Below are 22391 nucleotides of genomic sequence, written 5' to 3' on the forward strand. Positions count from 1 at the left end.
CAGAAACTAAGTAACGTAAGTATTGTAATCTAATCATAATGGAGACTTCTAAAATAAAGATATACGAGACGCATCTGTTACGACATAATGATACCCACCTACCAACCTAATTTTGGTTTACCTACAAAATACTAAAGACCTAATAAAATATGCTTAGGTACCTATTAGAAAAAATAATCAATATTTATGTACCTGGTCTACCTATTTCAACAGAACATTTAATCTAACAGTTCCCTCTAGCGTTAATAAGAACAACTAGGTACTGAGCTAGATAAAAAAAGAACGTACATTAAAAGTTGGCAATATCGATAACAGAGGGCGCTATAAGCAAGCTATTCTCATGCAGGATTTTGTAGGATACGAAATACTGAAATTTATTTGTTCTCAGAAAGAAAGTATTTACAGAATTTTAAACATTTTCACTCTTTAATTTTATGTAAAATGTATTTCTTTTAAAACCGATAAGTTATCGGTTTCTGACATCACACACACGTTCAACACTACTTGGTTTGCTCGTGGCTTGCACGATGTTCACTCTTGTGCCACTTTATTGTTCAGTGGGTGGCGTCTCAAAAAACGTCAAATACTGTCAAAGTGTCAATGTCGTGTCGTACGTATCGTCTGTCAGAGTTTATTTACGGTTAAAACTTGAAGTTTGGTTACTTTGGTTGTGTTTTGCCGGAAAATTATATTTCTGAGTAAGTTTTAATTAATAAAATGATAATTCATATTTAGAAGCGATAGAGAATTATGTATAATTTATTTATGTAGTTGGTAACTTCACACAGTTGCCTCAAAAAGTTTCAGTATAAAGTTGTTTGGGTGTGGCATAGTTTCGCGTGTATACAAATAATTGAACGGTAACTATTGTCGGTTGCAGGACCTCTCGAGGGTTATTTTGTATTGTGAAGCCAAAGATCGAGTAGTTTGTGAGGATGCCTGTGCTCGAGTCGTGCTGGTCGCCATGCATTTGGTCGTCAAATGTGAAGACCGGAAGCCGGGCGGTGGCTGCTTATACAGCCGCGATGAGCGTGGTCCTCATCACGTTCATCGTGTACCAGATGTGCGGAGGAGACTCCACGCAACTCTGGAACCCACTGTTTGAAGCTGATGTTAGAGGATGTAAGTATAAAAACATTTCTAGTTACGATTCTAGTTAAAGTAGGTCATACACTGAGCCATTAAATAATTTATAATTAAAGCAGTAAGGTACATACAAATTATTTAAGCATTTCTTGGCTGCTGCATTAACATTTTTCAAATCTAGTTGGTTTCATTTTTATCTGTGGTGCAACATGTGTTGACGATGTTGTGAAGCTATAAAGCTTCCAGTACCACACAATAGAAACAGGGTTTTCAATTATAACAGGATAGTGTTAAGATGACACTGCATAAAAAATATGATATTCATCATACCTCTGATTTTAGCCTGTTAGAAATGTTATAATGAATAAGTTAGGTTAGGCTAGGTTTTACCTTTCGAATGCCGGATTGCAGATCTCAACCAGACGCAATATAAAATTTATTGAGTGTGGAATCTCAGCAGATAAGAGGTTAATAAATTGAAATGAGGGACGTTCCAGGCTATGTTCCCCAAAAATATATATGCTGCTCAGATTCAACATGGTAATTAACTATTTTCTCATTGCTCAGGTAGATTAAATAAAATGTAATGACAAAGTTGTGTAAAAAAATAATTGTTTACATAATATTTGGATATAGAATTATGTTGCTACCTATATTGCTTCTCTTTATTTTGATCAGAATAATAAGGTGTGGAGATGGTTTGTGCCTAGGTGTAACAAGGGTCTTCATTTATATATATTTTTTAATAAAATATGCCGGTTATCCATAAAAATAGAAGGATTTTTTGGAAATTGGAAATTAATGCAAAGGATAGGATTTATATATTTATATATTTTTTAGGAAATGTAGCCTGGAAAGTCCCACATCAAAAATAATAAATATAATGAAGGGGTTTTGTATCAAATAGGTTTTACATGACATGGTTTAGTGAATTAAATATCTGTCCATCACAAGTAATAATATTTAATAAATTTTTTTCAGCCCTGCAAGTATTTGGAATAATCTTTATAGTTATTCTAATCACCCTCATTGTGTCTTCTATTCTAATGGTAAGTAATGAATCCTGAGTCATGTGTAATTAATGTCCTTAATGAGATTGGATACTGTTACATAGCCCCATTGTTAGATGTAGTTGTTATAACTATTAATTTGACAAGAAGCAAGTTGCGGTTACAATTCCTATTTAGTATTTATAGAGTTGTGTTCTAATCTTGAAAACGGCTCCTTTGTTAGATGTATCGGGAATAATGAATGGTCATGAGTAATATCATGTACCTACCCACTTTAGAACCCTGTCGCACTATCATATTTGACATTTAATGAGATTTACAGTTTAATGTCAAAAAAGTTAATGTGACATGTCACATGATACCATGGTATCAAAGTGTATACATATAAGTACTCTTCGGAGGTCCCGGTATCGAATCGCGGTGGGGACAAATCACAAAAATCACTTTGTGATCCCTAGTTTGGTTAGGACATTATAGGTTGATCACCAAATTGTCCAAAAAGTAAGATGACCGTGCTTCGGAAGGCACGTTAAGCCTTTGGTCCCGGTTACTACTTACTAATGTAAGTAAGTAGTTGTTACATGAATCATGTCAGGAGCCTTTGGCAGCTCAGTAACAACCCTGATATCAGGGTTGATGAGGTTGGTATTCAACCTCAGAACCCATATGATGAGAAGAAGTACTTGTGACCTAACATAAGTAGATCAAGTTCACAAGTTGCACACATGTAATGCCAATTGTAGCAGGCTTAAAAATGTATGATGTGATGCTTAATGCTCATCTGAGAGCCCTAGATGTCTAGTAGATGGATCTTGCAAGTTTCACTAAAAAACATTGGAACAAACATTAAGAACTTGCTGTGTATGTGTTAATGACAATTATATAATTTCAAAATTAAACCACTATTGTCGTGTTTCCTTTTTGCAGATTACTACATAAGATGTTCCTAACTTCAGATTTACACTAATAATTCTTATATTCCCGACACCCTGTGTTATATAACTTTAATAGTTGATTATGTAATTTCAGGTTGTCGGCATGGACATATGGATGCGTGGATTGTTATTACCATGGATGATCACTATGGGCCTCATTATAGTCTTCCAGTTAATATTCGGATTGTGGCTCCTTGGCGGTTACTACATCTATGTGAGTATAATTTTTATTACAATATTGGTGATAATTCCTGTAGACGCCATCTAATTTTATTTTAAATTATTTTAACCTGTCATTTTGTTATCCATTGAAAAAGAAAGGGACGGGTAATCGACAGGCATAAAATTTATGGAATACAAAGTAACAAATAAAAAATGTTTAAACCGTCTAAAAATTTTTTGTTGTTTTACATCAGCCAATAACCCGACAGAATTAAGTAGACAGCACGTCAAACAGAATGCATACCAGCGAGATGCCTATTTAATTCGCACGGGTTATTCATTTTAAAATTAACTTGTTGGCAATCATCCGTCCCTTTCCATTTCGGCGGACAAGAAAATGACGAGTATAAAATAAAATTAGGAGGTGTCTGCAGGAATCGGAGCCATTGTGTATTTATGTTGTACTTTTCTTTTTTATTTTACATGTTACGTGTGCATTCTGTATTTGAAGTTAATGTGTATAGATTGTAATGAAATTTTGCTATGTTTTTTTCTGGTTATGGCTTTGCGAAGGATATTTTTTGGTAACATTATAATTTAGTAAATAATCTTAAAATATAACTGGGACCTGATGCATATTTACTACCTACTTACTCTATAAATGTACCATATAAGCTGACTGAAACAAATATATACATACCTATTTACAAGTATTTTTAAGCTATTTATTTGTCTTGGCCACAGAAAATGCTCTTAGGCTATGATCTTCAAATAGAAATAATAAAGTAGAATAAAAAAAATGTTTTTTGGTCAAACCAGACAACAAAATCAGTTTGTTTTGCGAATGTGACTAGAATCTCTATGATTGTGACTTACACCCTTAATCCTGTAGCATTTTATGTATCTATCTATCTGTCTAGAAAAAGGTTACCTATTTACTTACACTGGTGGACAAAAAATTGGACTCAAGTTTTGTTACCGGACATTTGGAAAAATACTCTACGCAAATTATTTGTCATATTGTTTTCTTTTTATTATCTCTCGTTTGGTGATCTCTTCAAAATAATACGTAACTTAAGACATATAATAATTATTTTTGTAAATAGTTATTAAAAACCCCGGCAACAGAACTTGATGCGTATTTTTTTGTCCACCAGTGTATATAAGACAACTTGCACTGGGACCCTAAAAATGATATGATGGAATATTATGGTGACATTTTAAGAGCCTATTGTCCATGAGTAAAGTCTATTGGACATAGCACAATCTCTTAGTTTAGTATTAAAAGCATCGAAATAAATTCCAAGTTTTTTCTTTACTCTTAGTATGAGTACCGCAGAGAAGCTAATTTAGCCATCTATAAATTACATCATTTGCTAAAAATTCATGATGATCCGGATTAATTTTTTATATTCAAAATATCAATGATACCTAATATCATTTGGAGTTATTCATTTATCTAAAGTACAGTTTTCACTCACCCAGTTGGATACTTAGTTCATCTTGTGATGGATGTACCTCTGACTACCCCAATTGGGATATAGTCGTGAGTTTATGTTATGTTAAAAAACATCTAATACTGTACTCTAATTTTGCGTATAATTTAATGGGTGTTTTATCGTTTTTTCACTAACAAGTGAGATTGTGCTCAAACCCGAATTTATAGAAAATAAAAAAGTTGCTTTTTACTAAACGTCAAAACACAAAATTACTGTGGAATTTGTATGAAAAGCAACCTATGACGTCGTAGAAAAACGTGACAAAATGGCGCACTTTTTATATTTTTCTTTTTTAAAATTCATAAAAAGGTTAAATAGAAAAAAAAAATGTTTTTGTGACCTTTAGATCTATCTTTTTAGTAATCAGAATTTCATAATTTACCTTTGACCTACGAAACTATCCAATTATTATTCTGTTTCAGCTGGATGCTACATTCGCTGCACTTCTTGACTTCCTGTGGATGGCATACAACGTAAGTATTATGTACTTTCTTTTCACACATAATATGTCTCAATCTCACTGTCCTGAGGCATTTCTATCCATTCTAGCTCATACGTTTTTTATACATACCTCTAACTCCCATAACGTAAAAGGCACAAAAGCTAAAAGGCAGTAAATTTAGCTAGTTAATTAGTATGTAAAGAAAATTAGAATGGGTTCCCGTAGACCAAGATCTACGATTGGCCTGGCCAATAGTTAAGTACGCCGTAATAGTGCATAACCCACAAGATACATACCTAAGCTATTACAAACCAAAGTAGGCAAACTGTGTAAATTCTATCCTAGGACTTTGTAACTTTGTAAACTGATTGATTGTTGAGTTGTGGCTCTCCGTAACCAATTAGGAATTATGTAATAATGATAAACAGATATACTTCGTTATGTAAAATTTTAGATAATCGTCCTCAAGACAATAGATTAATTCCAGCATAATTTGATTAACTTTATGCTTTTATTATTTTCAGATCTACTGTTGGCTCTGCGTCTTGTCTCAATACCAGATTATCCTCGCGATGCAGTCTCCCAATATCGAGATTTTAGTTGAATACTAGCCTTGACGGCTATTTTTAAATAAGGTAACTTGTATCTTCTGTTGTAGTGTAGCGAGTGAACAAAATTAATCATATGAATTTGATTTTATATTGTAATGAATTTGGAACTTATATTAAGTATTATAATTATCGTTTAACATACATCCATAGCCAAGGGTCTCAATTTCTCGAGATTTAAAAAACATTGTGAGGTACTTTTAAAAAGAAAAAAAAACAACACGAAAGTATATATATATATATACTTAAAAAATACTATACTTACCTAAAATGAAACGCACGCAAACGCAAAAATACAACAACTAACAACTATAGTTTTTGCGTTATATATTTATACTATTACTATAGTATATTTGCGTTTATATATAAATATACCTTATGCTCGCGTTATGAATGTTTATATTTAACGTAAAATATGATACGCGCCAATGTGCAGTACAAGATAGTTACTTTATATCTAATTACGAGAAATGTTTCTATTTTTTATTGTATAGAAACATAGAATAATAATTACAGGTAGGTTTTCAGAAAGTGCCTGATAGTAATGTAGCTAATAAATGTAAATGCTATACATAGCTTTACATATCGCATTTTTACCTATTTCAAAGGAGGTTATTTACTCTTAATTAGGCTTAAGATGCAAGACTTTTCTGTCCGTCCATTATACAAATATTTTATCTGTATTTATTTGAATCTCTAGCATTTACTCGTATTTTTTTATTTTTATAACTATTTCAATCGATATATTTTATTGAAATTCACATTAACATTGACTGTTACACATTGTTTATAATAAGTTGTGACTGAAATAAAAACATAATTATAAAATAATATATATTGTTTAATTATTATGTATTGCATACTTATAAATATCCTGGTGCTACGTTCGTGCGCAAAATAAAACAATTAAAATTGAAAATTCTTAATCATTTATTTACTCAGAGAAATTAAATTTGCTTAAGTACGGTTTCGTTCATTTTATAGCAGTTAAAGTAAAAATATGGAGAAAAGTCTTTAGATAAAAAAAAAAAAACAAATTTATAACGTAATAACAGATAATTGCATTACAAGCCTATTCCCATTTTAATAATAATTACAACTGTACTACAATTTTAATGATAATTATCTTAAATTACGATACATTAACGAAGCCTTTAAAAATCGAAATGAACAACATTTTCCACTCGTATTGCACAGTTAAAATAGCATAAATATGTTTTACCAATTACTGTAATAATATCTACCTAATCATCTTATTTTAAATATTTTTATATAAAAATAAGAAATGAAATTTGGTTTAAAACAAATATATTATACAAGTCTGTTCATTTGAGTATTTTACCGAAAGTTAAACACAATTGTCATGAAAGAATAAAAATTTGTAAATGTTTCTTATTATACTGGAATGTTCTCGAGAAATAATTTGCCGTACCTTACGAATTGGCACTATGAAGTTAACGAGACAAATGTATTGTCATTACTGTTGAGGTCGAGTTTTAAATAAGAAGACTCGGAAATACACACTCGAAATAATATAAACAGTGTACCAACAAAATGAGTGCAACATACTTAGGTTAGCACCTAAAAGTTGAGCATTATTAAAATAATAAAAAAAGTAATTTATTACATGATACGCATATTTACAAGGGGTTCTTACGTCCACTAATAAAATTATTTCAAAAGACAACATTTCAAAGTTTTTTAGTAAAATGTGTGCTGTGCTATGTTAATTTTGTTTTGAAAATTTTTGTTTGTGATAATGAGAAATTTCCAGGCTACTTTCCCCAAAAACAGTATAAGCTGGCGCTGTAATTTATTTTCTTCGTTTACACTTCTAATTTCATGGATAGCAGACATATGCATCTTTTATCATTGTTTTTAGATATAAATAATGGCCCAGTATTATTCTGATCAAAATAAAGAGCAACGTAATTCTATAAATAATGTGATCCAAATATCAAACAACAAATATTTTTATACATGCTTCTACCATTACATTGTATTTTTGAATAATTATGTACCCGACGCCATCTATAACATTTTTGGGAAACGTAGCCTGTAAAGTCCCTCATAACATAAAACGTACGAAAACGACAGGAGGAACTGTGCCCAGCAGTGGGACGTCTAGAGACAGTTTATTTTATATATAAGTGTATTTTATTTACCACGAGGTTTTTAATCAACTTACCTAGAAAAGATGAAAATGTAAAAATTGAAATGATGTCAGAACTTATATCTAGAATGTACAGCGTTAAAGTAATGTTACCGCCTAGATACAGTCGTGACGTACTAACTATGGTACAATAATTTACAAAAGCTTACTTTTAAATGATATGCAATAAGCTATAGTTATAGGTATAGCCCACGGGTGTCTTCAGAATCAAAGTTATTAACTAAATCTTATTGCCTATAACTTATAACTTCTTCTAGCCTTTCTAACTTTGATGCTCAATGTATATTATTGATTCGAAAAGACAACCCTAATCTTGTTAAGGAGAAGCTTCTGACAATGACACCCTTACAATTTATTCATTATTATTACATTATCCTCGTGAAATTGAAGCGTACTTCTATTACTCAATGGTCATTGAATAAGCTAACTGCAAATGCATCGATCCAGTGCCACAAGCACCAAGTATTTGGCACAAATGTATATTAAACTTAAAGAAATAGCTATAATTATAATTTTTCCAAAAATAATTATAATTAAAAGCTTCAAGAGTTGTCATTATCGTAATGTTGACTGAGTATTTGTAATAGTCAAACTCGGTATACTTATGTACCGGTCAATAATTTTGAAGTCTTTGTCCGTATACAATTCCCAATAACTAGGTTTTTCTTTAAAGAAAACAGAATATCTTGTATTATTTACAACATCTACGTGATTGTGACTAACTTAAGTCAAATCCAAAAATGGAATGTCACATCGGTTTAACGTTTGTTCAACGATAACAAAAATACTAAACTTAACAACAGAGTTTTCGTAAACCCAATAATGAAACAAATTATTGAACAAACATTTTATTGCAACCGCCAAAAGTGATTTATTGTAAATCCCAGACTCAGCACGCTACCGCGCATAAGAGCTACTTGGTTATGAACCAGCTGAATACCAGTTAGTGTTTGGTGGAGCCGACTTATCAACAGGCTGATGAGCATGAGTCGCATGCGTCGGGTGCGCTTGAGGGTGATATAAATGAAACGACGATGGAGGATGGAAGAACTGTGACTGATCTAAAGAAGATGCATAGTCCAAAGCACCAGGCACAGCGGAATAAGCTTGTGGTTTCAGCGGCAATGGCGCTTCACCTAAGTAAGAATGCCTCAGAGCCTCCGAATAGGCACTGTTATCGTATGATAGAGCATATTGCTGTTTGTCTCTAGGCGACACCGACCCGGGAGGTGTCATAGCCGAATGATAATCAGCATAACCACCGTAAGCTAAAGAACCTATATCAGTACCCTTGTGAGCTAATTGTTCACCATAACCTGACCCTTCGCTGCCTGGTGGAGTAGGCAGTGGACCTGATTGACCGTCACTAGAGTAGTAACCTCCAGTTCTACCATCGCCCAAAAAATTGCTTCGAATTACACTTTCCCGATTTGCATACAATTGCCTTAACAAAGCTGATGCTGGTGTCGACGTGTGGTTGCCAGGAATTTGTCTGTTCAAATGGTTCAGGTGATGATTTTGTGTTCCTATCCATTGGATCGTGGACTTCTGTTGCTGTTGTTTTAGCAATGCGTCTGTTGAAAAATCGGTAGGCCGATGTGAAATTTCCTTACCATCTAAAGTTACTGAAGGCAAATGTTTGGACATAGCATTTTCCAGATCTCTTACTGAAGTGGCGTCCGTTGATCCTTCGGGTATCGCTAAATTGGTTTTGGTCATGTCTCGTTCAGCAGGGGAAATAGCAGCTCCAGGGTTTGATGACGACTTTCGCCTGTCTTCATCTCGTTCTTCATCATCGCAATCTGTGGTGTGCTTCCGTTTCTTTAGTCTTCTGGCGGGCATAGGTGAGGTTCTTTCAGGGTTGGTGTGAAGAGGTAGTGGTTGGGTGTCGTTCAGTCTAGTGAGGTGAGTAACGTCTGAGGTTGGGACCGGTGCTGCGGAAGCCGAGTCCGAATTAGCCTGAGCTTCAGTTCTTTCCGTCGGATGTCGAGAAGGCGGGGGAGGTCCACCGGACGTATCCGCGTCTGGTGGACCGTTCTCGGGGTCTCCGGTATTTTCTTCTCGCTTCACTCCTTGCACGCTTTCTTCTAATTGACAGCAGTCCATCACCGTGTTCGGATATTCGCGACCACTGTAAACATGATGTATGTGAATTATCAACAGAAAGTAGAATACAAAATTCGATGTGGATACATCGAATTTTGTGGATACATCGAATTTTGTATTATAGCTGAATACTATGTTTACCTGATGACGTAGTTAACGCAAATAATGTTCTGCTCCTCAGCGTTCTTGGAGGAGCAGACAACGGTGGCGCACGTCTGCATCCACGTGTAGCCACCCAGCTTGTTCATCACTCTGTAGTAGTGAGTCAACACTTGCCCTTTGTTCATTACTGAAACAAAGAAGCGAAGTTTTATTAGCAACATCTGATATTTTACCATTTAGGAATTAGACGTCTATAGTTAATAGTTTTGAAGTGGTTTAAAAACAGTTCACCTCCGAATGGAACTGCGAAACGTCTTTATAAAAGTCAGCGAAAGTTGAATTTAGTATCATTATATAAAACGTACTCAAAAACTGTAGACAGCCTTTCAGTCCTACGAACTCCTAAAGAACCCTTTCTAGCGAGGCCCGACACGAACTCTTTAGAGAAGATTTATTTGGAAAGAAATAGTACATGCCACGAAGACTAATCTGGAATTATGACCTCATGACATACATAATGCAAATAAGATACTATACGTTCGTTCTGCTGATGGCATTCAATGTCATTTGTAAACTAAATATGCAATATGTCGATAATAATATAGCAACTGCACATTATATTCAATCAATTGCGTATACAAAAGACAAAGTGATGAACACGTGTATTGTGCTACGTGAGTCATTAAGACTAACTCGCGTTTTGGTTTGTTGTCGCATTGTGTATTGTTGGAAGTTGCCATTTATTAATTAATCTATGCACTTGGACTTCGGCCAAAAAGTGTTAGAATGAATTAAAGCGCCATCGTCATGGAGCTTACTAAATTCCGTAACCCGTTCGATCAAGATATTTAACGATTAACGCGTCGATCAGACCAAATATTTTACTAAAGTAAGTAGCACCAAGTAAATAGAACTTCAATTGTTGTCAGAGGTACTTATTGCCTATTGTTATTTATTTAAATTAGACCATTAGACATTCGTTTTATTTTGTCTTAAGCATTCCAAAGCATCCACATAAATATCGGAAGTCTCAAACATAAGTATTTAATTTTATTACCTAATGTAAAAATTTGAATATTATAACGTTTGAGTGTCGTCAATAACGCCATCAGGCATCCTGGCGGCGTATTCAGTTGAAACTAAATTACCCGCTTTCTAACAAACACCCGGCCTTCTATGGTAATTTAAACAATTGTTATTCTACTCCCGATTTGTCCACATTTGACCGGCATCTATATTATACATTTTAAATTCAAATGTATGGTCTCGTAAAGCTATCAACGGGTAAGGTGCTAGAAAAAAACCGTGTGACGTTAACGCCCAGTCGTGATTGGCGTTAGAATCGACGGCCATCTTGCCATGTGCCTCACTTGCTGATTGGACACAAGATCGTTACGTCATGATTCCTTCCATTCATTTAATGTTTATTGACTATCATAAGATCCTAAGTTAGTATCGTTAGAAGCAGTTGAGATCATAATTTGCAGGATGAATTGGAGGTAAGCAATTGATTGCATTGTTTATTTTTGGAAGTTGCATTTTTTATTATTCTTATTGATTTGGTTAAAAGAAATTGGTACGAAACGATTTGTATTTCGTTGCTGTCTAGTATCGTCTAAATTTTATTACGTATTAAGAATTCGACCAAGCCGAGAAGGTGGCTTTTCGACGCCCATCACCACAGAATTCGTCGTAGTTATTCCCATTTCGCTCCGCCGTAGTGGTAGGACTAGTAACTGCTGTAATTTGTTCTTTAAAAAGTTTAAATCATGCCAAATATTATAGTACAGCATGTAACATGAGTCGTGTCGGACCCGCAATATGGCAGTCAGTACCGGATTCTGAGCGGGACCAAACATTTCTTTGCGTATAAATTTATTTCGAAAAATAACTAACCAAATAAATGTATGTGATATATATTTTTTCCGAAATAGATTCAGATACTGACTGGTAGGGTTGTAACGAATACTTCGCTTTCACGTGGGCGAAAGCGAGGCTTTCGCACCATTTTAGATTCTCGCTTTCGCTGGTACTTTCGCAGCTAATAATGCAAAAGTTTTAACGAAACATTTTGTTACCCAGAAACACGTTCGGACGTGCTGAAGGTCGGCCGATCGCGGGAGGACACGCTGCTTCACCTCGTAGCTCCGCAGAGGGGCTCAGGTGGTTTGTTTCTATGCAAACCGCGAACTCCTGGCCAGGTTATAGGCTGTGTACCATCCAATTTATCAATCAACGTCAATTAATACAAAAGACAAGACGTTTCCCATTCGCATTCGCAGTGACATTCGCTTTCGCATAAACAGTTAAAATCACAACAGTATTCGCAGTCGCTACAACCCTTGATCGTTATCTAAGCTGGTCCGACACGAGTAAAGTTACATGCTGTATGTATAACATCTTATAATATACTTAAGCGTACAAAGTATTTCAGGTGGAACCACAAAAAATGAGGCAACAGGAAACATAATACGAAAAGGCAGCAAGAGCTATCTCGCAGGACATTAAAGACTGACGTTTCCCACGTCTATGTTCAGGGAAAGGAAACCAAAATGATGGTATAAAAATTATTATTCAAATCACAACCCACATAGAGACGGGCCGGCGCATGGCGTCGAGCCTAAATTGTATTCCTCTGACGAATGCGTAGAAAAGTAATATTATCGTACGTATATGTAAAAGATTACATTATTTGAATCGAAATAATATATTTTTTGATATCCACTAAAGAAATGAAGAAGACGTGATTGAAATACCTAAAAGATCGGCAATAACCCGACAATTTCTGCTTGGTTTTTGAGGTTTTCTGAAACATGCAAAGGATCTGAAAATATTATTGAATAAATAGTAAATGAAAACAGAGTATATAGTATTTGTTCTAAAGAGAAGTGACACCCGCATAGCACAATATTGGATATTTTGAAAATGACGGAGATTGAATCAGTCGACAAAGTATGACGCGAAGACGACGATGATTGCAAACCCAATTTCCCACCGTACAAGACACATCGAAGTCGTAAATTTTCCTCGTAACGCCGCACTTACGCCTTGAGCTGCCAGTCGTCTTGACATGGATTTCTATAGGGTACAAACTGAATACAAATCGACAGTTACGACATTAACCTCCGAAGGATTTCACCACACACTATTGGGTCATGGGTGGACTTTGCATCGGCGATCGTAAAAGACAATCGATGATACATTCTGTGACGAACGAGGCCACTTTGGAAGTAACTAGAACAAGCCATAAAATGCATCTCCACAAGATCCTGAAATTATAACAATGCTATGTAATAGTATAAAATGCCTCTGTGAAATTAACTAAATATTGATTGCGCTATGTATTATTGTACCTAGTATTTAGACTATAGTACCTAGACTATATACAACAGGGGTTCAACTTACAATCTACGTGACATTTCCTAAGCTTGTTGGCGTCTTCGCCGTGGCAGAGAGCGTAGAGGTTCTTGCCGGTGAGTTCATCCGCCGTGTACCCAAGAAGCTCCGATACCCTACTGTAACAAAACACAGATTACTTATACCACTTGGAATTTCCTGCTAACTCACTTGGCACAAGATAGAGCGTCTCTGCATTAGTCACTGTGAAAACTTTTAAGGTAAAGTTTATTTTAGGTGCTCTAGTAGGATTTTATATGGTGCAGATAAACTGTCATAAAAGTACCTGGGCTCGCAATGAGCGATGCGGAAATCGAAGTTGATCCGTGTGACGAACATGTCTGACTCGAGTCGGATCTCGTGGACTGAGGGAGGCGGCAGCGCTATTGCCAACGCCACCATGCCAAGCAGGGCTGGTGGAGACTTGCGGCTGTGAGAAAATGTGTATTGCGGCCGCAGCCGGCACAACATCAAGACAACCTGCAAAGAAAGAAAATAGATTCACAGACATGTAAAGCATACATCCAAGTCTTATAAGATTATATCTGAAGCTTACAATAATATTAATGTCTTCTATCTGTGGATTAAAAACACAACAAATATAAAGTAAAAAAATCGTAACAGATCACAGTTCCTAATAAATAATCTTATTAAAACTTCCTCATTTCATTGTCTCAAAACGGCAAATGGGGAACGTGTTTCATACAGGAAGATAAACTTTAGAAACGTAACAAGATAACTTTAAAAAGCTATTTGTTTTACGTGCGAAATTCAGAAAGCACGTACTCAACAGTATTCTCAGGTACCAAATCGTCTGTGAAATCAAGGATGAACTAATTTGCAATTTTCCCAATAAAACCTTAGCCTTGGGCGCGTTATCCAAGCTTAGAGGTAATAAACGGGCCACGCTAATTGCTCTGTCGATTCTTGTACGAACTGTATGAGCCATTTAGATTGAGATAAATACAAATTATGGGTGTAATTACTGAACGAGTGCCTCACTACGAGTATATTAAGTTCTAATTTACCTACTTTATCGAGTTTTGTAATCATTCAACTTTTGATGAAATATATTTTAGTTTTAAACTTTAGTTATACCGCAAAAAAGCTCGCACACGGATAAACGTAGAAATATATATACGTAAAAGTCTTAGAACTCCTTAGGAGGACATAACCATATATTCCCAATTCACACGCTATAAAGAAACCAGCAACTCCCTGAACACAAAGGAAGTGTCCACAAAAAGCTTATGAAATAAAAGGAAAATTTACACCCTGACAACAATCTATTACAGACAATTTTACGTACCTATCTAGTAGGATATTCGCAAGTCGCTTGAGATATAATCACATTTTATGTTCTAACACCGAGTTAAGGCAAAAATTATGGCCCATAGACTGCGCCTTGCGGCGGCACCCCGCGCTTTACAATAATTCTAATTTCTACCTTATAATATTTGTGATTGTGGCGGTTAGAGATCGTACAAAATCATTTATAGCCGTAAATGTAGCAATAACGTGTGCAACCAATAACGAAGATTATGATAACTTATTTCATTTATATTATAAACGACTGTTCTGATTCACTATACCAACAACTTTTTGATATGTTTTAATGTTATTATTATTCCTGAAACATAAATCATAAAACCGTAAATTATATCGTTTCCTGTGAGACAACACTTCTTTCCGCAAGATACCCACCCGCCAGTTACCACTCTCTCCATATCTTGATGGCTCACCCTCCTTGTTTCTTCCAACCTAGATCGAAAATGAAAATTCAGCGTCCATTTATTTTCTCATTCTAAATACTAGAAGATAAGAAACTGTACACAAATGATTATGATTAATGCAATTTGAATAATTTTCTCGATTCGGTGTACAAAATTATCTCTTACCCCTGTGCAAAAATACATGAACGGTGACAAGCTTTAAGCTTTTTTTTCTATTACGTTCCTTCATTGCAGTGACCACTTATCACCTTGGTCTAACAGAAAGCTCGGTGAGCTGTGGGTACTTAGTTCATCTTGCGATGGATGTAGTTGTAAGCTTATGTATGTATTGCAGTGAATTTGCTTACCCTATATCCGGAGGATTTGAAGTGACAGCCTCGCTTGGTGAGGGTGCTTTTCATTCTGATGCAGAAGGCCCGATCCATGCCTCGATACAGTGAACCACTGGCTGCAAGACTCATTTGTGCCGACACTGTAGAAGTAAAATATACAGCATTACTTATTAAATAGCTTTTACATCCTTCTGACAAAGATCGACTTCAATTCAATCAACACATTCATGACCGCATTTTTTACATGTAAGGCTTAATGGTTTAACGATCCGAAATCTTTTCGTAGTAATAAAAGAAACTAATTTTCTTGTTATAAAGAGGTAAAATTGATTGACTGGTTGGCTTATTGATTGCACGGGTGGCTAATTAAAAGATTTGTGGAGTAGCGTTGGGAGCCGTCAAGCCAACACCACGCTTTAATTGATTTCACTAAGCTTGCTCTGGCCTCTGAGAAATTCAACAGTGCTTCTAAAACGTTTAAGTACCTACATAGAAAATATTTTTAGTAAAGCCTACTATCTACGGTAAATAAAGTGTACCGAAAACATTTTCACGCCTTAATTGCAGAGATGAGTCAATCCAACGATGTTAAAGAAAAAGCTTTTTTAGCTAACTCCGGTTTACTTGCAAAACTTTTTGTAAAACCGCATCAACCACTCAATCTTCGTCAATAGCCCAGCAATTTCCATTATGATGGACACCGTTGAATCATGCCTTTGTACATGTACCAATACGTAATAAGATTGACTCAGGGTGTAGTTATGCTTACAACCTTGGCAGACGTTTTTATGTTACGAATAGGTATAACACTTGTTTTTTTTTTTCGAATTAAAAGCTATACTGCAGAGTGGCAAAATATTTTTATACTAAGGAGTTTGTACAGTTTCTTAACGGAATTCTTTTACGTTTGAGTGTCGCTGGCATCCAGCAATTACCTAGCATCATCACACGGCTCCCGATGAGCATTCTACGCCTATCAGGAGACAATGTCGATCTTCTCCACGGACCACTGTTCTGTGACTTCGTTTAACCACGCCTGTCATTGCACAATACCTCACTGTCACACCACCTCCATCCTGATTGATTTTTTACCTATCAATACTTTTTACATATCTGAGAGTAAATTGAAAACGACCAGCGAAGTATTCGTAGCACTAAATTAAAAAAGGAAGGGCCATTTTTCCGTTAACTTAGAAAAAAATTAAGGTCAAATATTTATCAGTTACGCTCGTTCTGCATATAATATGTGTTTGTATATTATATTCAAAATAAATATGAACTGCATTGTAAACAAACAATATAAACTTTGTTATTTTTAACGTTGAACACATTTTATGTAGGTACGAAACAAAATTGTCTTTATACTTTGAATGCTTTCAATGAACTTTTTTACGTTAGGTATAACCGCAGCAGTAAATGTTAAAAAACGCAGTGCAGTGAAGCGAGAGATAGGTTACTTCTGGCAGGTTGTAATAATATATTAGAATAACTTTTTTCTGATTATGTCAACAATGAACTCAACGCCTGTTTTTCCGCATATTTCTATAGTTACTTATGCCTGTATCAATAATACACAGAAATATCACGAAATATTACTTTTAATTTTCTTTTGCTCCATAATCAATTAGGTACGCAGTGGCGCCCAGATTTCAACAAAACGTTTGATACGTTCCCAGCAGTAAAATTAAATATTTAATCAATTGGTATAAAGGTGCGTACTGACACCCCAGCGACCGTTTCATGAGGTCCCAACGCGCCGTGAAGAGTCCATAATCTAATTTCAATCTGAACCACAACTTATTATTGACAGCATTGAACGATTCGACATACTGAGTGAAATTTTTGGGACCGGTATTGTCGCTGAATGAAGAAGGTGCAACGGCCTCCAAAATAAGGAAACTATAATTGAATTCTGGGCAGTTTTTTCTCCTTTTAGTTGGACAACACGAACATTTAATCGTCATGTTGTTCTCTTGGGAATGTTAAAAAAGGTACCAAATGCCGAAAAAATAACGGTATAGCTCGTTGGGTGTAGCCAACAGAAAATGTTGAGTGTCAACGCTCCTTTTGACAAAACGTTTATTGATTTTTTTATTTAAATTATTTTTCTGTACAAATATAACACTGATTTTCTTTTGCAACTCATCAAAGAAGTCCTCCCCTATACTTACCGTCAGGATTATTGGTGCCATGTTGGCTTCCTTCCTCACTGCCTGACGCTGGACTGTTGAGTCCTGCGCCTCCTGATCTTCCTGCTAATGACAGCCCTAATTGCTCTGCTATTTCAGCGTGGTCTGCCTGGTGCACGTAGTCGAATATACTGCTGCCGGTCATCTCAACCTGGTTGTGATAAAGTTTGCGCGTTAGTGATACAGAAGCCCCGAAAGTGATAAAGTGGAATTTATTCTATCATTATCCGTACCTTAAAGAAGAGAGTGAACTTATTGTATATAATATATCTACATATTATCTGTTCGTGTAGTCCTTAAATAACACATTAAAGTATTTAGTGCATAATCGGACAAGGTAACTCCAAATTATGCATCAACATAATTCATGTCATACCCTGATATGATATCAAATGATATCCTGAACTAAACATGATGTAACGTCAACAGTCGTCCAAAAACCAGTCGCAGCCGACGACTGAATGGTGGGATGTCAGCACGTCCGCTGTCATCGTTATGATATGAATGAACGGGTGTTATCACGCATCGCATAGCAGGTGGCTTCATAGAAACAACACAAAACCTGAGACGTAACGAGGATGCACTTTACGATGAGGCGATGGGAGAAAATTAAGTTAACGGGGCTCTAAACGGTACGTGGTCTATTGCCTAAATTCTCCAACGAGGCAAAAAGTAGCCGACGGTGTAAAACGTAATATGGGGAAATGATAATAACTAAAATCCACAAGTTGTTAATATTATTATTCTTATTTAAATAAAAACTATCAAAGTAACATCTTCATGACTATCAACCTCTGAATCGGTTGCCAACTTGACTTTCAAACTGACCCTTTCTCGGCTTATGCAAATGTTTCTTTAAATAAATTTATCAAATATAAATTGTGGGACCCTATTAAACATTCAAGCGACGTGTATCCGCAGTCAAGCCTTGCATGTGAATCCCAGAAACAATGGTGACATTACGGTGGTCTGTTCTGAGAAAGATCCTTAGGATTTTATTGTGTTTACCGATTTTCCGATTGATGGGCCACAAATTTCAGGACGTTGACATAAAATTGTAAATGTGAATGTACCTTTTTATTTTATTTCTAAAACTTATGTAAAATCATTGTACCTATAACGAATAAATGAAGTTCTCTCTCATTCTAATCCGCCATTTAACAGCGCTGCAAGAACCGGCTGATACATCGGTAATCCAATAATCCAACATTTCACCGCCATCAACAAAAAACGACACGTAAATAATTTCCTCGAAAAGGCCGAAGCACGTCAAAACAAAAAATAAAGTATCCATTTTCTTCTTTTATCTATAAAGGAAAAATATGATTTCCCATTGTCGACGTTATCGTCAGTCTTTACTGCGGACCTCGAAAAAATACCCGCAACAGAATTTAATATAGCAGCAGCGTCTAACAGAAGCCTTACTTATAAGAAAGTTGTATCTACGTTTATTTACCAGGAAGTTTATGTATTTTATATGTCTACACACACAGACATGTGACGGTGAAGAAGACTTATGGATCCTTGTGTGTTGGAAAGGTGTTTAGATGTTAGTAGACGTTGGTAGTGTGAGTATTAGGGGGTGTGTGAGTGGTAAGGTTCGCAGCCGCATTAGGATGAAGAGCACGCGCGCGCCTTGCCCGGAACGTGACCGGCATGTCGCATCGTCCCTTTCCCCCCATTTTCCGTCTCAGTCCCTCCACCCCTGAAGCCAGCCATGTTGGAAACGAGAATTTCCCAGTTTTTGGATCTTTTCAGAGCGCCGTTTAATTTCGAAATATTTAATTCTATTTAGATGTCTTACTTTTTGAGCGTTATAGAAATGCCACCGTATTTTTGTTGTTTACACTTATTATTTGTTAAATTTTTAAAATATAAATGTAAGACTAATGATAAGGTTGTACTCAATTGGTTTTCTATTGACCGATGTACCTTTGAACAGTTTCAGAAGTGCGTACTCATTTTCCGGCATTGCTCAAACCTTAACTCTTACTTCTTTATAATACTTTATTTACCCAAGTATATTATTAACATTGTTGAAATAACAAACATATTTTACGTACACCTCTGTCGTTAAATAAATTGGAAACGATACAGTTCTAGAGAGGTATCCTTACAACGTCTACATTTAGCTTGAAACGAAAAAACACTGAGACGTTATTTATAAAATTTGTAAAACAATAACCTGTCCTTACAAGAAACTCAAACCTTTAGAGATCAAAACTTGACAAAAAATAGATAGGTACGTATAAAAGCAGCCCACGTAGAGAGCATAACTCGACACGTGTGTAGGACTTATCTGTGATCTGTTGCAGTTACCACCGGATGTCTTTCTAGCGCCGCCGAAAATTTCAGATGGTATCGTTCGCCTCTACTTCTTACCAGTGTGTGAGTTCGTGTGTGAATGAGATGCGCCAACACGCTACCCACTGCTTCAAACCTCTTTTCCCAATTCTATGAAAGCTTGGTACAGCTGCAACCGACCTATTGCGGCAGATTAATAGGGAATCAAAGGTATACTTACTTGTGATAATCCTAAGTAGATAGAAACAGTTTCAGATATGTAGAGAAACCTTCCATCGGCAGCTACTGATAACGCAAATCCATCCAGGCTCTGTGAATAAAAAACAACTTGGTCACACAAAGACACTCAAACATTTTTAAAGTTCTTGATCGATTTTATAATAGACTATCGATTTTTACAAGAAAGTATGATCAATTAAGAAATAATGTTTAATGTTAGATAAGATTTCTACATAATTAGAATAAAAAGTACCAAAATGTTTATTTCGCATTCTGAATACGACTCGCACTTTAATTTCCAATCGTTTGATAGATAAAAAAGCTAAACAAGTAGCGGTAAATAAAAACGATCACCAGACGAAATTAACTTCATAGTGACACTAGAAGAGACTATAGGCTGTCGTTTTATATTTTAGGTATATATCACACGATTACACTATGATTTTGTCCATCGTATTCGTAACATAAAGTGCGATTTGCCTTGACGTGGAAGATACCTACTCGCTGACATTTGTGATTTGATTTACTTTCTTTATAAATTATAAGTCTGTATTTTTGTAACAAATAACGTAACGGAGTAATAATTAATTAGACACTATAAAAACATCTTCGCATCGAAAATGATAAGGGAAATAAACCATCTAGTGTTTTTATACCCAGATTGGTTCAATCTTTATTTTAATGAGAAGCACGGTTGACAAAGTACTTCTCGAATTGAATGAGATTTTTTGTACAAAATCTGCGTTTAAACGGTAGAAGATGATAGTGTGAAATAAGAATAAAATTTTGGATTAACTTCCCTAATGGCCTGCAGTCAATTTTGTTCTATTTGTTTTTTTTTCTAAGGAGGCACGCTTTGTGTACGTGTGTCTAGTTTATTTAAGCTTTAGTATTTTCTGAACTTATAACATCTTTTTATACTTAAATATTGATTCAGTTTTTTTCTTGTCACTAATAAAATATTACTTATATATTTTTTAAAATTTTATTAATACAAACCAATTGAATTTGAGGCGAAACTTTTAACCTCTCAAATGTAGGTATATTAGTTAATCTGTAATTTTGCAATAGTCACCAGAGGCAGGCGCGTGCCAGCATGTACGTCCTTATTTTTTCAAACAAAACGTACAACTTGTCCCGCAAAGTTACGTTTGTACATAAAAACCGATCCAAGGAATCACGTACTCGACCATTTTCAGTCCGCGGAATAGAAAACCGCAGCACCCACAATATTATAATGACAGAGAATCGATTGCACAAATCGATATAATTTACGCGATCGAACGACATTATAATAGATTTTTTGCAAACCCTTTCAAAGTGCCCCAGAATGTGTATTCTATTCTATTAATATTGTTATGAAATTTTAGTGAAATCGGTGAAATATTAAATTGGTGTTTCGTTATTTGGGTATGTGTTGCGGTAGATCTATTGTGCGCATGCCATTGTATGGTAGCTCGATAAAAAACCGTGAAGTCGGCCACTGATTGCGCAATACAAAGTCAAGTTCGAATGTGGAAAGGCTTTGTGTATGGTTTTTGGGGCATTTTTTATTGACCATAATATATAATGAAAGCAAACGGCCGTTTAATTGCTTTGCTTTTGTAACAAATGCAGATACTTGTTCTTAACATAACAATCAAAATCTGCATTCGATCAAAACATAACAGGGTAACGTATTAGTTACTTTTTACTTACTTTTTAGTACTGTTAGTAATTTCAAAGATAAGAATGTTACCTGAAGAATGTGTGTGCCCTGATGCTGTTCAAATAGCTCCATAGCCAGCCCAGCAGATGTCCGTCGGTTCTGTGCACCTGAAACAATGGAAACTTCTTTAAATAACTTACAACACCTATTCAGTGTGGTTTACTAAAGTAAGTCAAAACTCATCATGAACTTCGATATTTATAATACAAAGAATTAATAACTACTATAACATATATGTAAAATTGATAACATCTATAATTTAGATCAAATAAATAGCGTTGCTTTTTAACATTTACCCTTTAGTTCTTCTTCTATCGTGTGAGTTGTGAGACGTGTATTACCAACCTCATCAACCCTGGTGTCAGGGTTATTATTGAGCCGCCAAAG

At 35.3% G+C, this 22391-nt stretch overlaps 2 protein-coding genes across 3 annotated transcripts in view; one reads left to right on the plus strand and one right to left on the minus strand.

The window, feature by feature from the left end:
* Window positions 1-558: 558 nt before the first annotated feature.
* Window positions 559-6538, plus strand: LOC126380592 (uncharacterized). The gene is made up of 6 exons (XM_050030119.1): window positions 559-698; window positions 881-1122; window positions 2068-2135; window positions 3126-3245; window positions 5115-5165; window positions 5659-6538. The coding sequence occupies exons 2-6, from the start codon at window positions 936-938 to the stop codon at window positions 5743-5745; spliced, it is 513 nt and encodes a 170-aa protein (XP_049886076.1). The 5' UTR covers window positions 559-698; window positions 881-935; the 3' UTR covers window positions 5746-6538.
* A 155-nt stretch (window positions 6539-6693) lies between these two features.
* Window positions 6694-22391, minus strand: part of LOC126380558 (protein trachealess) — a 142368-nt gene continuing 126670 nt past the window's right edge. The window contains exons 7-14 of one of the 2 annotated variants that reach the window (XM_050030050.1): window positions 22035-22111; window positions 20298-20387; window positions 17756-17924; window positions 15600-15724; window positions 13806-13999; window positions 13529-13638; window positions 10163-10310; window positions 6694-10046 (exon numbers count right to left, since the gene is read on the minus strand). In XM_050030050.1, the coding sequence (XP_049886007.1) occupies window positions 8837-10046; window positions 10163-10310; window positions 13529-13638; window positions 13806-13999; window positions 15600-15724; window positions 17756-17924; window positions 20298-20387; window positions 22035-22111 (2123 nt within the window). In that variant the 3' untranslated portion in view covers window positions 6694-8836. The remainder of the gene's footprint in view (window positions 10047-10162; window positions 10311-13528; window positions 13639-13805; window positions 14000-15599; window positions 15725-17755; window positions 17925-20297; window positions 20388-22034; window positions 22112-22391) is intronic. The other variant, XM_050030051.1, reaches the window with a different exon arrangement.

This window comes from Pectinophora gossypiella, chromosome Z, assembly GCF_024362695.1.
Source record: "Pectinophora gossypiella chromosome Z, ilPecGoss1.1, whole genome shotgun sequence".
Taxonomy (NCBI): domain Eukaryota; kingdom Metazoa; phylum Arthropoda; class Insecta; order Lepidoptera; family Gelechiidae; genus Pectinophora; species Pectinophora gossypiella.